The 15,657-nt window shown below is 37.7% G+C and overlaps 1 protein-coding gene across 1 annotated transcript in view; it reads right to left on the bottom strand.

The window, feature by feature from the left end:
- CTNNA3 (catenin alpha 3) overlaps positions 1 to 15,657 on the bottom strand; it is a gene marked incomplete at both ends in the record, with an annotated part of 466,214 nt that overhangs the window by 76,485 nt on the left and 374,072 nt on the right. The window contains one exon of the mRNA XM_080347591.1: positions 7,191 to 7,342. Within this exon, the coding sequence (XP_080203717.1) occupies positions 7,191 to 7,342 (152 nt within the window). The remainder of the gene's footprint in view (positions 1 to 7,190; positions 7,343 to 15,657) is intronic.

The following is a 15,657-nucleotide window of genomic DNA, read 5'->3' as shown; positions in this document are numbered from 1 at the left end:
CTGCTTTGGAGATGAAGGAAAATTCTGACCATCAGACCTGCACGCAACACCAAGTGCTTTCTCATATGTTTATACATGCCATTAAAGAAAGAGTCTACTTCTTCAACATATACATAAAACAATACGAAAATTCTACATATTCTTGCTCAGAAGAGGACAGCTGCTTTTGACACTCCTATACTACAGGGCATATTTCTATATATAGAAATAACATAACACATGGATGTAAAAGGACAATTTTGGAATTGCACTTATTTTCCTACCCGCTTTATTTTATAGTTAGAAAGAAAACAATTTAAAATCAGAAATTTTATTGTAAAAACTGAGTGAAGGGCTGGATCATGGGAGCAGGGGCAGCAGTCAGAAGGACGTACAATGAACCGAAAAGTTAGAATTGTTAGTCTGGAAGTGCAAGAATGTAGAAGCACAAAAGCCAGAAAAGCCAGTTGCTCTTTTGTTTGAAGGGGAAAAAAAAAAGATACTTCTATCATTCCCCAACTACTCTGCTGACTCTAATTCAATGGTTTAAGTATGAGGGACCTGAAATGTGGGAGAAGGGCCATCCCTCCTTGGGTGATATAATGATATATCTGTGCTTGGCCTTCCATTTCCATGTCTGAGATTAAAAGGGTTACTGTCCACTTTTTCCTCTTCTGTCTCCCTCCCTCTACCTGAGATATGAACACACCATCGGTTTTAAAAAAATGAAGCAATTCATCTGTATTTCTACAGCAAAGTTTGGGGGTTTTTTGTTGTTGGTTTTGGGTTTTTTTGGTGGTGGTGGTGGAAACACTTGCACTCTAAGAACCGATACTCGTTATGGCAATTATGGCAACTCCAAACTCTAAAGATTTATCAGGGTAACAGTCTGTGCATATGTTCAAGAAAACAGGATGCAACTTCAGAGGAAAATGAGACAGTCAGTTTTATTTACAGATACACTGCTGAGCAGCTTTTTGCTCTATAAAGCAACAAACCCAGCAACACGACTACACAGAGAACCAGAATGTCATCTGATTTGTTGAAGATATTAAAGGCCTTAAACTAATGAAATTGGCAGAAAATCAGACCCTTGAGATTTCGTGATATGGTACATAAACATGAAATACAAGCAAAATGGTATGGGCAGTTGTTTGCTAGAAAACAGAAATTGGCTTTATTTATTTGGGAACACAAACTGGCCTGGTATTAAATGGAAGTTAGCATTTGTAATAAATGCTAAATTGAAATGTATGTAGACTGTGTCCTGAAACATGCAGCACAGAGCATTTTGATAAGACATCTGCAAGGCAGAGTCATAATAATAACAATGACCAAGTTTAGGATGCTAATACAGATTTACATACAAACAACTCAGTATTTCTACAATATGGTATGACTTCCCAAGTATACTGTGGGGTAAAGAACATAGACTTTTTTTTGGAAAATATGTATGCAGATGAATTAAGATATCAATCTAACTTGTGTGGGATAGTGCTTTGAGTTAAGGTTTCCCCACAATGGTACCTCAAGGTTGCATGATCCTGACTTGACATGTTACAAAGCCAAGTAATATGGCAGGGATAAATAGCTGCTAGAAGCTCTTACTTGCAAGTATGCATATTTGATTGTGGCATTAAACAGTTTTAACTCACCTCTTATTTGGTTTCTGCAGCACAAACATTCCCCAGTAATACCTGTTATATGACTGGAGATAAAAACCTGAAAAAGGAACAGGTGACCAACTATCCTTAACAGGCAGTAAGCATTTCTTCTAGGTTCTTATTTAAAGGACATTAGATATTATATCCTTTTTCAGTCACACTACATCTAGACATATCAGCCTTTGGATGACAGGACTGACAAAATAAGCAATGAAAGCACCCTTTGAAAAAGACAGGGCACGGAAACATCTGCTTGGTAACAACCAGTATAGAGCATATTTTTTCCTAAATAACAAGGGAAGAAAATCCTTTGCTGGTTAAAAAAAAGATGACAACATAACAGGTCCTAACTGTGTTTATACCAGAAGCCTAGTTGATAAGGGAGCACAAGTGAAAATACACAAGGAAGTTCCCACTTTCTGCCAGGGAAGCTGACAAGGAGCTGAGGGAAGGAAAGGTCAGCTCTGACCAAATTAAGTCAGAAATGGCAAGAAAATGAGAGATGCGAGTCCAGCTGGCTTGCTAACTACCACTGCAGAAGTTCTTCCTCTAGTGCAACTGGTGAAGGCTAGAAAAAAATGAAGAAAAGAGTATTTAACGAACCTCCCAATATATATTTCAATTACAAGACTGTAGTAAATGTCTTTTTTCTCAAACGCTTCCCTGCTTTCCTTTGCTCTCTCTAGCTTCTAGAGGTTCAATTCATGTATACTCCGACTGGCTCTAACTCATTCCTACTACACAAGTAAAAAGAGGTAGAAAATCCTGTATGTGTAGGGTAATTCTGACATTAATAAAAGCAAAGGTGGAATTCAAACTGGACACTTACTAACTGGCTCAGAGAGAAGCAGGATCATAGGAAGGTTTCCATGACTTGCTATCTTCCTTTCTGAGAAGTTCTTGTTCTGAAAATTCCTGTAACTTCACTGGACACAAGAGATTGAAGATTCTTACTGAGAGAAATCAAGTGTACTGAAGAGCTTCCAAGCTCTGTTATGGATTAACTGTTACATTTCTTTAAAACAGAATGAAAAACTACTCAGAATTTGCAACCAACAAAAGAAGAAAAAGAGAAGCTATTCCAAGGGTATTCTGTGGCAGCCAAAACATTTTAAAAAGGGTCATATTGTAGCTAAACTGAGTCCGATTTTGCGAAGGAAATTTAAAACCACAGTAAAAGACTATTAAATAAAGAAACAGGAAAATAAGGAATGGAATGGGGATGTCGTGAGGATCTACCTGAAAGAAAAGTATCTAGTACAACAGAAAAGCAAAATGGTCCCCAGGGGGACACTGGGGGTAGAGATCACGTACAACATGGTGCAGAGAATGGCTGTTCAATGGTAATAAAGGCACCATCTGCAAAAGAAACATTCAAAAAGCCTAACACAGTAAACATTGTAAAATCCAAGGGAACCTATAGTCTCCATGCCAGAATTCTGAAAGGAAGAGCACACGGAATACACATTCAGCAGAAAGGATTTTTAAGAAATGCATCAAAATGATGAATTGTATCAGCTAAGAACTACAATGTCAATATACATCTTCCAACTCTCATAAAATTAGGGAACGCAGGGTCCTCATTCACTACTGCCGTGAATGTAAGAGTAGCAAAAGCATGCTGAATTGAGTATTGCCAACATTTTGCTCTCTTCTTCCTCTCTGGAAAACTCATAGCAATTTACTTGTTTATCCTTTAATAAAACCAAAAAATTCCATGAAACTTGGACTTCGTGAAATCTTTTCTACTGTTCTTGGTGTATTTCTGCTAGGAAGACTTTATTACTGCTTTATCTATCACTGGTTATCAGTCATTCAAAGTCATTATCACTTTCTATTGTGTTTAATATCTTAATGGGATATATTAGCTATTACCTCAATCCAGCTGCTCCAACAAACTACACTTTCATAAAGAAGCTCCTTTTTCCCAGCATCACTCTTAATATTATGCAATATTTAATATGTGCTGCCTCAAAAACTGTCAACCTGTTTCTTTTTTACTTTTCCATGTATTTCACATGGCAGAATTCTTGTCTTTAATTCTACTATCTATCCTAATCTATTTCTGTAACAGCAATATTCTGATTAAAACACTACTCAGATAATGTCCAAGTGTTTCTGTGCCAAATCAAGCTCCAAATGCCTCTACAGTTTAAGAAAAATCAGATGCTTCAAGAGTAAAAAAGGAATGAGGAACATGGACACTAATAAGCACATGCACCTAAACACCCTGTATCAAATATCTGATGATTCCAAGTCAACAACTATCACTGATGAATTAATCCTTGCAAGTGAAACATCGAAAAGCATCTTAAGGGAACATCTTGCAGTTCCAGCAGCATTTCTATTACAGCTCATGAGTACAGCACATCTTCCACTATTTAGTTGCTCTCAAGTGTTATTCACATTATCCCTACAGGACTGGAATTAATGTTTTATGTATCTATTGACACTGAAAAGCAAATCTAATAATTTGCATTAACAACAGTATTTGGCAGCATTTTACAGTATTTTTAAAAACATTCTGTGTAATTACATGTTTGAAATGCTCCCCGAGGAACTGATCTGGAGAGTTTCTGCTCTTAGTGTGATGATGAAAAATTGTCCCCTGTGAATCGGTGTCCTTCTAATGTACATTTCTCTATTATATTTTGATCAACACTTTCTTTCCTTGATTCAATGTGTAATCAGCAATGCATTGTTCTCTGGCACTGTATCAGTAAGCCCCTATAAGTTGTCCACAGAGTATCTTTATTTCCTCACCTTGGCTGCTGTGGTAACAGCATGTGTCTGAACAACCATTATATTTACTAAAGCTTCTTACAGGCAGATTTAAATGAAACTAGCATTGTGTGGAATGTATCTAATTCAGACTGCAAGTACATCCTTACCTAAAAAATAAATGCCAAGGTTTCCTCAGCACTGTCTCTATGCTGGCAGTCAGTATCTCTAAAGGATGGTGCACTAGCTGACTATCATTTCCCCAAACCTCAAAAAAAAAAACTCCTCTCATGCCAGTGTCTGAATAACGGCACTCATTAAGTAGAAAGCTGCACACATGTCTTTTTAATGATTTTTTTTTTTTTTTTTTTAAATTTTCCCTTAAAATCTCCTGAGCTTTTGTCAGGACTCTGCAACTTCTGGGCTGCTGAACACATTCAAATACAGTTGAACACACTTCAAGCCACACTGATCCCTAATGCAAATACATACACTGTTTAGGATAAACTTCAGTACAGGTGGAAGAAAGCTCTAATCCTCCGGTCTTCCCTTGTTCAATTCAGAGGAGGCAGCTGAGTATCTGCTGTTTGCTACCCACTGCTTCAGGTACAACCAACAAGGTAATTTCTGACACTTTTTTCTCTTGCTTTGTCAAATTGCACTTGCAAAGCAGAAGTGGAAGATGGCACTGATAGAAAACTTCATATTAATACTGCCCATTTAGGTGTGCGATGACTTAGGATTTTACAGATGCACTATGCAATTACATAGTACACATACACAGTAAACTTCCTATGTGTTATGCATATGTACTGTTTCCCCTGATGCTTGAGAAAGATGTACAGGGTATATAATATCATTTTCTTTTTTGAGCGTCTGTCAACATACACATCACAGAGGACTGTAAGAGAATACACTCAGAGTTTCCTGCAGAACGATGTCCATTCTTTGCAGACTCACTGAAGCTTTGTTATACTCCTCAGCACATTCCCCCCCAAATTAAAAACTTCATAAAGGAATAATCACTCATAATCACCTGGAGTTCAAGTCCAAGAACACTGGACATGTTGAAGACTCAAATCTTACTGAAGAAAAGACATGCAACTTTGTAATCTTAAAAAAACAAGAGTCCCTCAGTCACTAAAGGAAGGTGGTACGAGCAATGCAGGCATTAAATTAAGTTTAACTGATCTAGAAAAAAAAAAAAAAACAGATGTCCTAACCAAAACTCTTAGCCCATATTCACTGAAACAGGAACGGATCAGAAGATCTAACAGAGGATCGGTCTCAGGCTGGTGTGTTTTGCCAGATAAATCCAACTGAGGTAAACTCCTCCTGCTATGGGTAAGACATATGTTTCAAGATCTTTCTTCAGTATATAAGCAATATCATAATTGAGAACTGCAATAAAGATGAGACATTTTAAAGATTTTTCACATTTTAATTCCCACTGAAACTGTTCAACTTATAAACTGCAATATTTTATGATTCACTAATATTTCTATATTAGAATCATAGAATAGTTTGGGTTTGAAGGGACCTTTTAAAGCTCATTTAGTGCCACCCCTGCCATGAGCAGGGACATCTTCACCAGCTCAGGTTGCTCAGAGACCCATCCAGCCTGGCCTGGGATGTCTCCAGGGATGGGGCATCTACCACCTCTCTGGGCAATCTGGGCCACACTCTCACCACCCTCACTGTAAAAACTTTCTTCTTTATATTTAATCTAGATCTACCATCTTACAATTTAAAACCATTACCCCCTGTCCTACTGCTACAGACCCTATTAAAAAGTCTGTCCCCGTATTTCTTATAAGCCCCTTTTAAATACTGAAAGGCTGCAATAAGGTCTCCCTGGAGCTTTCTCCAGGCTGAACACCACAATTCTCTCAGCCTGTCCTCCCAGCAGAGCTGTTCCAGCCTCAGATCATTTCTGTGGCTCCTCTGGCCCCTCTCCAGCAGGTCCATGTGTGTCCTGTGTGCTCCAGAGCTGGACGCAGCACTGCAGGGGGTTTCACCAGAGCAGAGGTGCAGAACCACCTCCCTCCACCTGCTGCCCATGACAGCCTCTAGTATGTTTTTATATTTAAAAAGGATCAATCAGTTTTTTTACTTTCTTCTCAACTGAAAAAACAATGCAGAAGACTTACTTTAAAAAAAAAAAAAGTATCTACATTTTTATTGTTTCATTTTATTTAAAAACAAAATTGCTGAACATGCAGATACTGCAGCTCAGTTGTTTCATTTGAAATGGGATTTGTGTCCTGAAGACACTTACAGGAAATTCTGCATGTGACAAAATTCTGTTCCAAATTTTAAAAATAAGTTGTTCTGAAGCATTTTCTGGAACTTCAGGAAAAACACTACAATAAGTACATTGATTGTGATTGTCTAAGGTTGACAGAAATCAGGCTATTAAGTTTTCTGGTGAGGCTGACAAAACTTCAACAATATATTATAAGGATCATCTGAAATACTCTCCATTCCTACATTCCACTGAATAAGGTTGAAGTGCTACAGCAGATTTGGGTTTGTAGACACAAATTGATAATGAAGTGAATGAATATCTTCTTCACCCAAACATAAATAAATATTTTAAAGAACAAACCACATTTTTTGCAACATTCTGATCTAGTACTCTATGCAACTCTAGCCTTCTTAAGTTATAATCATGCGTGTTTCATTGTAATCCAAATTTCTCAGATCAGTTCAATCTAGATATGAGCTTAGGGACATTGTTCACACACACGGTTATAAAATGAAAAATGCTGGGATGTCCTCATCTATCTCAGAAGTGAAAATTAAATTAAGAAAGAAAAAACTTACCCGAATCATCATGACTGAGCATCTGATGTTGTGAATTGTATCATATACCTTCTTAGAAATGTCCACAAACTGGTTATCATCAAAGAGATGCACTGTCTTCTTGCTTATGCTCTCCAATGCAATATTTACTTGACTAATAAACTCTGGAATCACTATTTAAAAAAGAAAACACAAACAAAACTCAGTGAGCATAAAAAGGATAAAAGATGTAATTTTTCTTTCTGGCAAATTGCCTCACATTGATTAATTATGCATATTAAAGCATTATAGTAATAACATGGTTAGTTTTAAGAGACAATACATTTGTAATTTTTAACACGGTGATAAAAATGCGCTTGGTGGGCACATAAGCTGTGGTTGTCTACACAGTACGACAAAGAAGAAGGAAGTTTTAAAAGGGGTTTCAGGAAAGCAGTTGTAAAAACTTGCCAGTAATTTCAACAGAAATTTTACCCAAAGAATCGGGATGAATCCCCTGGCTCAAAGTTGGAACTACTATTCAGCCGATTCCTACTATTTCAGAATCTGCTTTCAGTCTGAATGAAGAGAAAAATACCAGAAGATTGATGCTTACTCTCCAAACGAAAAAGTCCCACAATTGTAACCTGGATTTACCAAGGCAGTTTACCTTGTTCGACTGAATCAAACAAGTTGTAAATTTTGACTCAGTTTGATATTGACCTGTGTTTCACCCAGAATGTCCAGGGTATTTTCTTCTGGCGCCCCGTGGCCTTACTTTCCATGGTGACCTGGTACCACTATACCTCCTTTGATCCTTCACATCAATTCAAAGCAAAGGAAACCCAGGACACAGAACACAGAGTGAAAAGAGAATGCAGCCGGAAAACCCATCATGCACAGAAGGACCTCAAACAAGTACAGATCAAACTCATTTGCAACAACTCATTTCCTATCACAGGGAGACTGAAGACACAGAAGAAATGGAAAGTAAAGGGACAGAACTAAATTTCTGTAATATTCAATAGAAATAATATATCTTGTGGAACAGAAGCTTTTTTCAGGTGATGTGTTGGTTTCAAAGACAAATATTATATGCTTTGCATCCCTTCCTCCATAATTATGTGCTGTATAACTCATAAATTCTTACCACATGAGAGCAACGCTACCAATACCAATACATTTTTATGCAAACAAGGCTTCAGCTGAAGTCAACACTTCTGAATTAGAAAACCTGCTAGCATATACTTGAGATATTAGAAAAGATGCCACAATAATGCGTTAACCCCTAGTGTTACATGGAGAAACCCACATGACCTTTGGAGACATTTGAATTCACTCTTAAATTCCAGTAACTTCACTGTCTTTGAGCTCAGCTGCTTCTTTCTAAAGAGCAGAACAGTTACTCCATGTGTCAGTTCCCGAAATAACAAACTTCAGCAGCAGTAGGAAAGTTCATTTTCTTCCGTAAGCTATGTCCCCACAAGTGTGAAACAAGTAGATGCCATTTAATTTGAAAAATTGGATATTTAAAACCCTTTTTCCCCTCTTCAGATTATCACTTGAACTACCTTGGCTTCTGAAAAGGTCAGTGGGAAGTACAGATTTCTTAAATTGTATGGGAAAAGACAAGGTACATTTTTCATTAGCAATGAAGTGGAATAATCAGGGAGAGCAAGTACCTATTTACCTATTTATTTAGTGCTTTTTGAAATTTTTTTTTGAACACCAACATGTATTTCAGAATATGTTTTTTTGTTGGTTTTTTTTTTGTTTGTTTTTGTTTTTGTTTTTGTTTTTTTTTACATTAAACGGGTATCTTGACCCCTCTCTCAAGGGAGCGTGTCAAGAGGATGGGGCCAGAATCTTTTCAGCGGTGTTCATCAACAGGATGAGGGGCAACAGGCACAGACTGAGGCTCGGGAGGCTCCATCTGAATATGAGGAGAAACTTCTTTACTGTGAGGGTGCCCTGGAACAGGCTGCTCAGAGAGGCTGTGGAGTCTCCTCTGAAGACATTCAGACCCACCTGGACACATTCCTGTGTGATCTACTCTAGGTCTATCTGCTTTAGCAGGTGGGTTGGATTAGACGATCCTCAGAGGTCCCCTTCCAACCCCAACCATTCTGTGATTATGTAAACAATCACTTCATACATTTTACATAAAATATAATGTGCAGCTCTTCACATCCATTGTAAAAATGCTGCAAAGGAGAATACAACAAGTTTCCAGGAACTAAAGATTTCCATTGGTATAGTCAAAATCACCTTGTCTTTTCCAAAGCCTCCTACATCCCCACTTCACTGTACTTGATACACCTTCATTTGCAATATTGTAAAGCACAGACTCCCTGCTTACCAGCTGCATTTTCAGTGGCTGCTGCCTGCAGGTCCCTTCTTCTACAGGACAGGCTATTGCTTCTCAGTGATCTAATATTGTTTAGCACTAAGAAAGTCACATAATAAAAGGAATAAATGCTTGAACTCTGTCCTCCTTAGGATGCTTTCTGATACTATATCCTGGCATCGTACACTACGTTAGACTGAACTAATCTAGAATTTATTCATGGGAATGAAAGATTTGCTTTACGGATGTCCTTCATCTTTCAGTAATAAGTTCAGATGAGCCCTGTGGCAGCATAAGCAGAGAGTTGTGGCAAGTGGTGTGTATCTCAGGTATTTTATTATCCCCCATAATCTGATCACCTAGTATGAAAGCCAGTGTGATGGGTATAAACAGTTTGCTTTCAGAGGATTTAAATAGTATTCTAGTTGCAAGAATTCAGCTAAAGTGAGGCATAAGCAAATTATGATTGAAAAGATTAAAAATACAGCTACCACTTGAATGCTGGGTAATACTAGAAGAGTAAATAAGAAATCTAGTCAATAACTGCACAGTCTTTATTCAGTACTTCTATATTTCATTTCAGTCTTTGAGACCAAAGAATAGTTTGCACTTCCTGGAGCGGTATCTAAGAATTTCAGGTCTCAAGAACCCTGTATATTCCAGTAAACCCATTTTACTGCTAAGTTTTATGTATATTCTTAATCTCATTTCAATCCAAAGTGGTATACAAAGAAATAAAAATCATCTAAGCTAAGGCAAATGCGCTGACCAAAAAGTACCATCTGAAATACAAGGGTTTATTCCAGCAGATGCTTTAGTTATACCATGCAAGACACACTATTTAGAATGGAATAAGCTGTTTAATGACAGATACATCTTCATCAGATGTGTTCAAAAACACAGATAATAGTAGAATTACTGAAAATATGATTCTGCAGTCACTGCAAAAGGTTGAACTGAGTAATATGAAGAGTCTTTTGAAAATCTAATCATTTATGACTGTTAGAAATCCATATAGAATCACAGAATGTCAGGGATTGGAAGGGACCTTGAAAGCTCATCCAGTGCAATCCCCCTGCCAGAGCAGGAACACCCAGATGAGGTTACATAGGAAGGTATTCAGGCGGGTTTGAATGTCTGCAGAGTAGGAGACTCCACAACTCCCCTGGGCAGCCTGGGCCAGGCTCTGTCACCCTCACTGAGAAGAATTTTCTTCTCAAATTTAAGTGGAACCTTTTGTGTTCCAGTTTGTACCTATTACCTCTTGTCCTATCATTGGTTGTCAATATAATACAATACTGATTTTTATTTTGCTGTGATACAGATACTTCAAGCTCGTATTTTTGTGATGCAATGTTAAGCTGGTGACATTTAATTATAACACTGTATCAGATGACTTGCTGTGACATACATATACATACATACATATATATGAAAGGAGTCGAACGGCTTTGTGACAGTGAGCATTTAATATATCCGTTCTACTTCTTCAAATATAACCAGTCCTATTTATTGACCTTTTTTGGTAACAAGCTTACGGGTTATAAACAGGAAAAGGGATTAACATTTCTGGAACTTCTAACACACGCAACACGCCAGTCTCAATCCCAGGCAAACATATAAAGAAAAGATCTCTAAATCACCCACACCTGCCCCACCTTACTATTTAGAGCATAAAGAACTATAAGTTTTCTTTGTGGGATTTAGTATTTCATGCTCAAGTTTTTGCATACCACAAGTGTAGTACAACATGAAGTAGCCAAGGCAGAGACTTGATGTACATAAAAAGAAATGGCATACTAAAAGCCAGATCTAATTAGTATTTGCTGCTCTTTAATCCAGACACGTATATACTAGAATAGTGAAACCAGAAACAATATATAAGCATTTTGCAATGCTGCATGCACTTGCAAGGTTGTAAGACTACTTGCATTACCAACAAGCACTTAGTAACACAGCTAGGCATATATAAAAATATACATCTAAAAGTTTATTTACATATAAGTGTATAGAATAAATAGTTACTTATAATATATGCGTACATATATATTTACATGTAAGCTATGCTGAATGTATGACAGTAGTTTTGTAGTATTACACTGTTACAGCTACTAAGGATAAGATTTTTAAGACTTAACTGTCCTGAATATGATAAACAATTGATGATGCATGAGATGTAATTATTAGCAATGTGCATTATTAACGAACCCAGCAAACTGCTGCTTTTAAGTCTGAAAAGGCCCTTATTTATCCATCTTTCAAATGCACCCATGACAGCGATTCAACTTCATACCTGGAAAACACAGAGTTATTTTCATTTTTCCACCAAGACAATTTAGATATATACAAAGTCACTGTCGCTCTGTAAGACAGCAGACTGGACATGTATGGATATGGGAACAGGTAAGTGCTTGTGACTTTGGAATCTCTGAGCCTCTGGACCCTCCTGTCCCCAAGCACTCTCTCCACAGCCCCTGCACAGCCCGGCAAACACACATAACGCTGCAGCTGGGAATTAAGGCAGTGCCTGCAATTAAACGTCATGGGTCAAGACTTCAGCGGTGACTTACAGAGATCTTTTTCCCCTCACTTCACCAGTGTGCACAAAAAAACAGCGAGGTGGTTTTGTTTTTGAGAGTGTAGATAGAATTCCCTGTATGAGGTATTAGAGGCAGGTCACAGCATTCAAAAGAGCAGAAAGATACTCTGAGATCATATCAATAATCTACTTTTCTAAAAGCTTTCTACCAACCGTGTTTTGCTGCCATGCTCACGGACAGACTGACCATGAGATCTCAGATGAGGAAGACATTTCCCCCTAGGTCACACTGGCAAAGAATTTCAGATTTTTTTTTTTTCCATTTCTTAACAGACAGTGTGGACCATGCAGGCCTGTCTTATTTCATCAGTTCCCTGCTACTGCAGGGCGTTTATGTGCTGCAAAACATCCACTCCTCCTGAACTCAGTCTGCAGTACAGAACAGCATGACCTTCTTCAGTCTAACTGAAACCACTGTGCTTAATTTAGAGGCATCTGCACTAAACAGCATGTCTTGTGATACACATAAGCTAAGACTAGTAGACACTCTAAGTCTGTATATATATAAAAAAGCATTATTACTTTTCATAAGTGAATTTCATGGGGCACACAGAGGCTTCAGGTTAACTTCAGTGCAGTTGTGGACTACTACCAAACCTCCACGTGTATGTCCTCATTTCAAAACCAGGGATCACACAGCAGCATGATGATAAAGTTCAATGAACCGAAGCAGTTGAACACTTAGGTTTTTTGCTGGTTCAGTATTCAACTTGCTACCAGGCCAGAGAGTAGACATGCTAGCACTGGCACAAGGATGGTGGTAGGAGAAGGCAGACAGGGCAGGCAGGCACCACTGCTGGCAGTAAAGCCTGCATTTAGAGCTGTTTAAAGTGACTGTGAATTGTGGTCCCCATTCCTATTACTAGAATTTGTTGCCACAGATTTCTAATGAAGCTCTTCTTCACTGGCTTTTTTCAATATCCAAGGCCAAAGCTCTGCCAGCAAGAGCCGGGAGCTGACTAACACATCAGGCAATCTCTGAACACTGCTGAACAAAATACTCCCGAATTGGGTTGTTCAAATGTACCAAACAGAACACAGGGAATGCCACACCAACCACTATGAGGAAACTGAAGTCTTCCTACAGGGGAGTTCCTTTATCATAGGTAAGAAAGACTAACTGAACCGGTTTTTAGTGATGTAGGTGGGGAAGAGAAATCCCAGCAGTTTAACAACAATAATAATAATCATCATCATCATCATAATCTGTGAAACTTAGTTGTTTCTAGTGAATAAGCATTATGCTAAATACTGCTTAAGCTAGAAAATGGTGTTAAGTTAGCAAAAAACCTAAACCAGTCAGACTTCTGTGAGTATTATTACATGCTGTTCTCTGTTAATCTTGTTTAGTACGATAATTACTGTGATTAGTGAAATAATAAGAATATGATTAACAAACTTTATAAAGGTATATTTGGGGCTAAGACTAAAATAGTCTTTAAAAAGACTGATCTTTGAACAGGTCATTTAGAACATCTTTAAAGTCATTTAAGAGCACTCAAAAAGAATTACCACTTTTGAATCAAAATAATCTTATTAAGGCTGATCTGGAGAGAAGTACTGTAAAGAAGACCAAATCCACTACGTGCCATAAATTCATCACTGTCTTAGGGTCTACCTATTTGCGAAACAGACACCATGGAACATGCCATATATTCTTACTCTGTGTGCAATACAACCCCAATTCTGGCTACGGTTGTACACATTAACATTGCCATGACAGGTTTCCTCACAGCCTCACTTAGGAATGCTCAGACTATCTACAGACTGACAGTCTGCTTATTCCACATTTACTGTTACATCCCCAAAATTACTGGTTACTATTACTCTGTGCCTGTAAACACAATGATCAAAATAATAAAAGAAAAAAAAAAATATTGCTAATTTTTTTTTTGCCTTTTTTCTGATAAGATTACTATATTTGAGCCTTAAAAGGCTGGCTTCGTTTATTTTCTGGAGTATTATCATAATACTTTCTCTACCATTCTAAACTCCATCTCTGTAACTTCCCATTCCACTGCATTGCTGTATGTACACACATACACACTCTCATATCTACTGAGGACCGAAAAAATAAGATTACAATCTGTCTTATTGCTTGCAACTGGAAAAAAAAGAAAAATGAAACCTGTTCTAAATAAGTTGGAATACTGCTAATATCCACAAGAACGGAGGATAATCTGGAGGGGCGTTAAGAACTCTTTAACCCGTTTCTAGCGCTTGATTCCCTTAAAATATCAGTGTGGTGGCAGGCTACTCTCACTGATTTTTTGCTCATTTTGTCAGGATAGACAAAGCACTCTGATTTTTAATATCGACTATCTGATTTCATTTCCAATTAAAAACAGTTATAGTGAGCAGGATGTGGCAAGTTACTGCTTTCATTTGGAGGATAAGAAGATGCTTAACTTAATTTAAGCATGCAAAAGTACTGAGGAAAGCTAGTTAGAACAATCAATTCAACGAACAAACACTAAGTATCTGTCACTAAATATCTCTAAGTATCTCTGAACTCTCCTTAGTGAAAAGTCACAGAAAACTAACTGTATTTTTAAGTGCAAAGTTATATCCTCATATCTTCCCCAAAACACAGCTTATGCTGCATGAACATACTGACTTATCTGGCAAAATCTAGACACATGTTATTGATACTATTATTGATTTTATTAATTTATAATTGTCTTTTTACAAACAGTTTTGAAAAATACAGAGACAGTAAGCACGGAAATCCAAGATGGGTCTTCAAATAATGCAAATGTCAGATGTTATGTCTGTGAGAAAGTGTTATATTCAGTAAAGGAAATGGATATATGGCAATCCATTCTGGGAAAGAGACTTTGTAAAAAACAAAACTGCTGTAAGATCATTTCTGAGATGCATGAATTACACTTTTGATTTTATAAAGCAAAGTAGTTTTCATTGTAGATATGAGCACCTACGAAGTGTTCTGTATGCTCTTACTAAAACTGTACAGAGCTGTACAGATCACTTTGTGCTAAAAGGCTCTGACTTTTCGCAAAACTAGAGTGCAAATAGCTAAAGGAAACTACTATTCTTGAAAATTTGATCACTAACATTATATCTAAAAATGAAAAAACAAAACAAAACGTACAAAGAACCAAAAGAAGCGCATCCTGGCATTTTAACACTGGCTGCTGCCCTCCCTCTTGAAGGGGAGGTGTGGGGAAAGCACGTGCACATGAAGCCTCACTGAAGACACACTGGTAACACCTGGACAGATTGAACACTAAAATGGCCTGAAAGCCTCAGGCTGTGACAAGTGGGTGTCTCTCATCTGCCGCAGTGCTCTGAAAATGCTAGTATAAGGGGAATGGCTGATACACAAAAATGGAGAAGGGGAGGAAAAAAGCCACAGGGCAAGGGGAAAAGGCTTGCCATGGATTAAAAGCTGGAAGTGATAGGAAAGAAATTTAGAGTGAAAGGCATCTCCTCTGAGCCGTGAGGAGTTAAGCATATGGTGCATCAACAGATAAGCAGGGGTGAAGACTATTATTCACAGACAGTTTCATATTCACATACCTGTAAGAGTTATCTAGGCATAA

This window comes from Nesoenas mayeri (genome assembly GCF_963082525.1).
Source record: "Nesoenas mayeri genome assembly, chromosome: 7".
NCBI lineage: Eukaryota > Metazoa > Chordata > Aves > Columbiformes > Columbidae > Nesoenas > Nesoenas mayeri.
The sequence above is the reverse complement of the archived record's forward strand: the minus strand, read 5'-3'. Positions and strand labels throughout refer to the sequence as shown.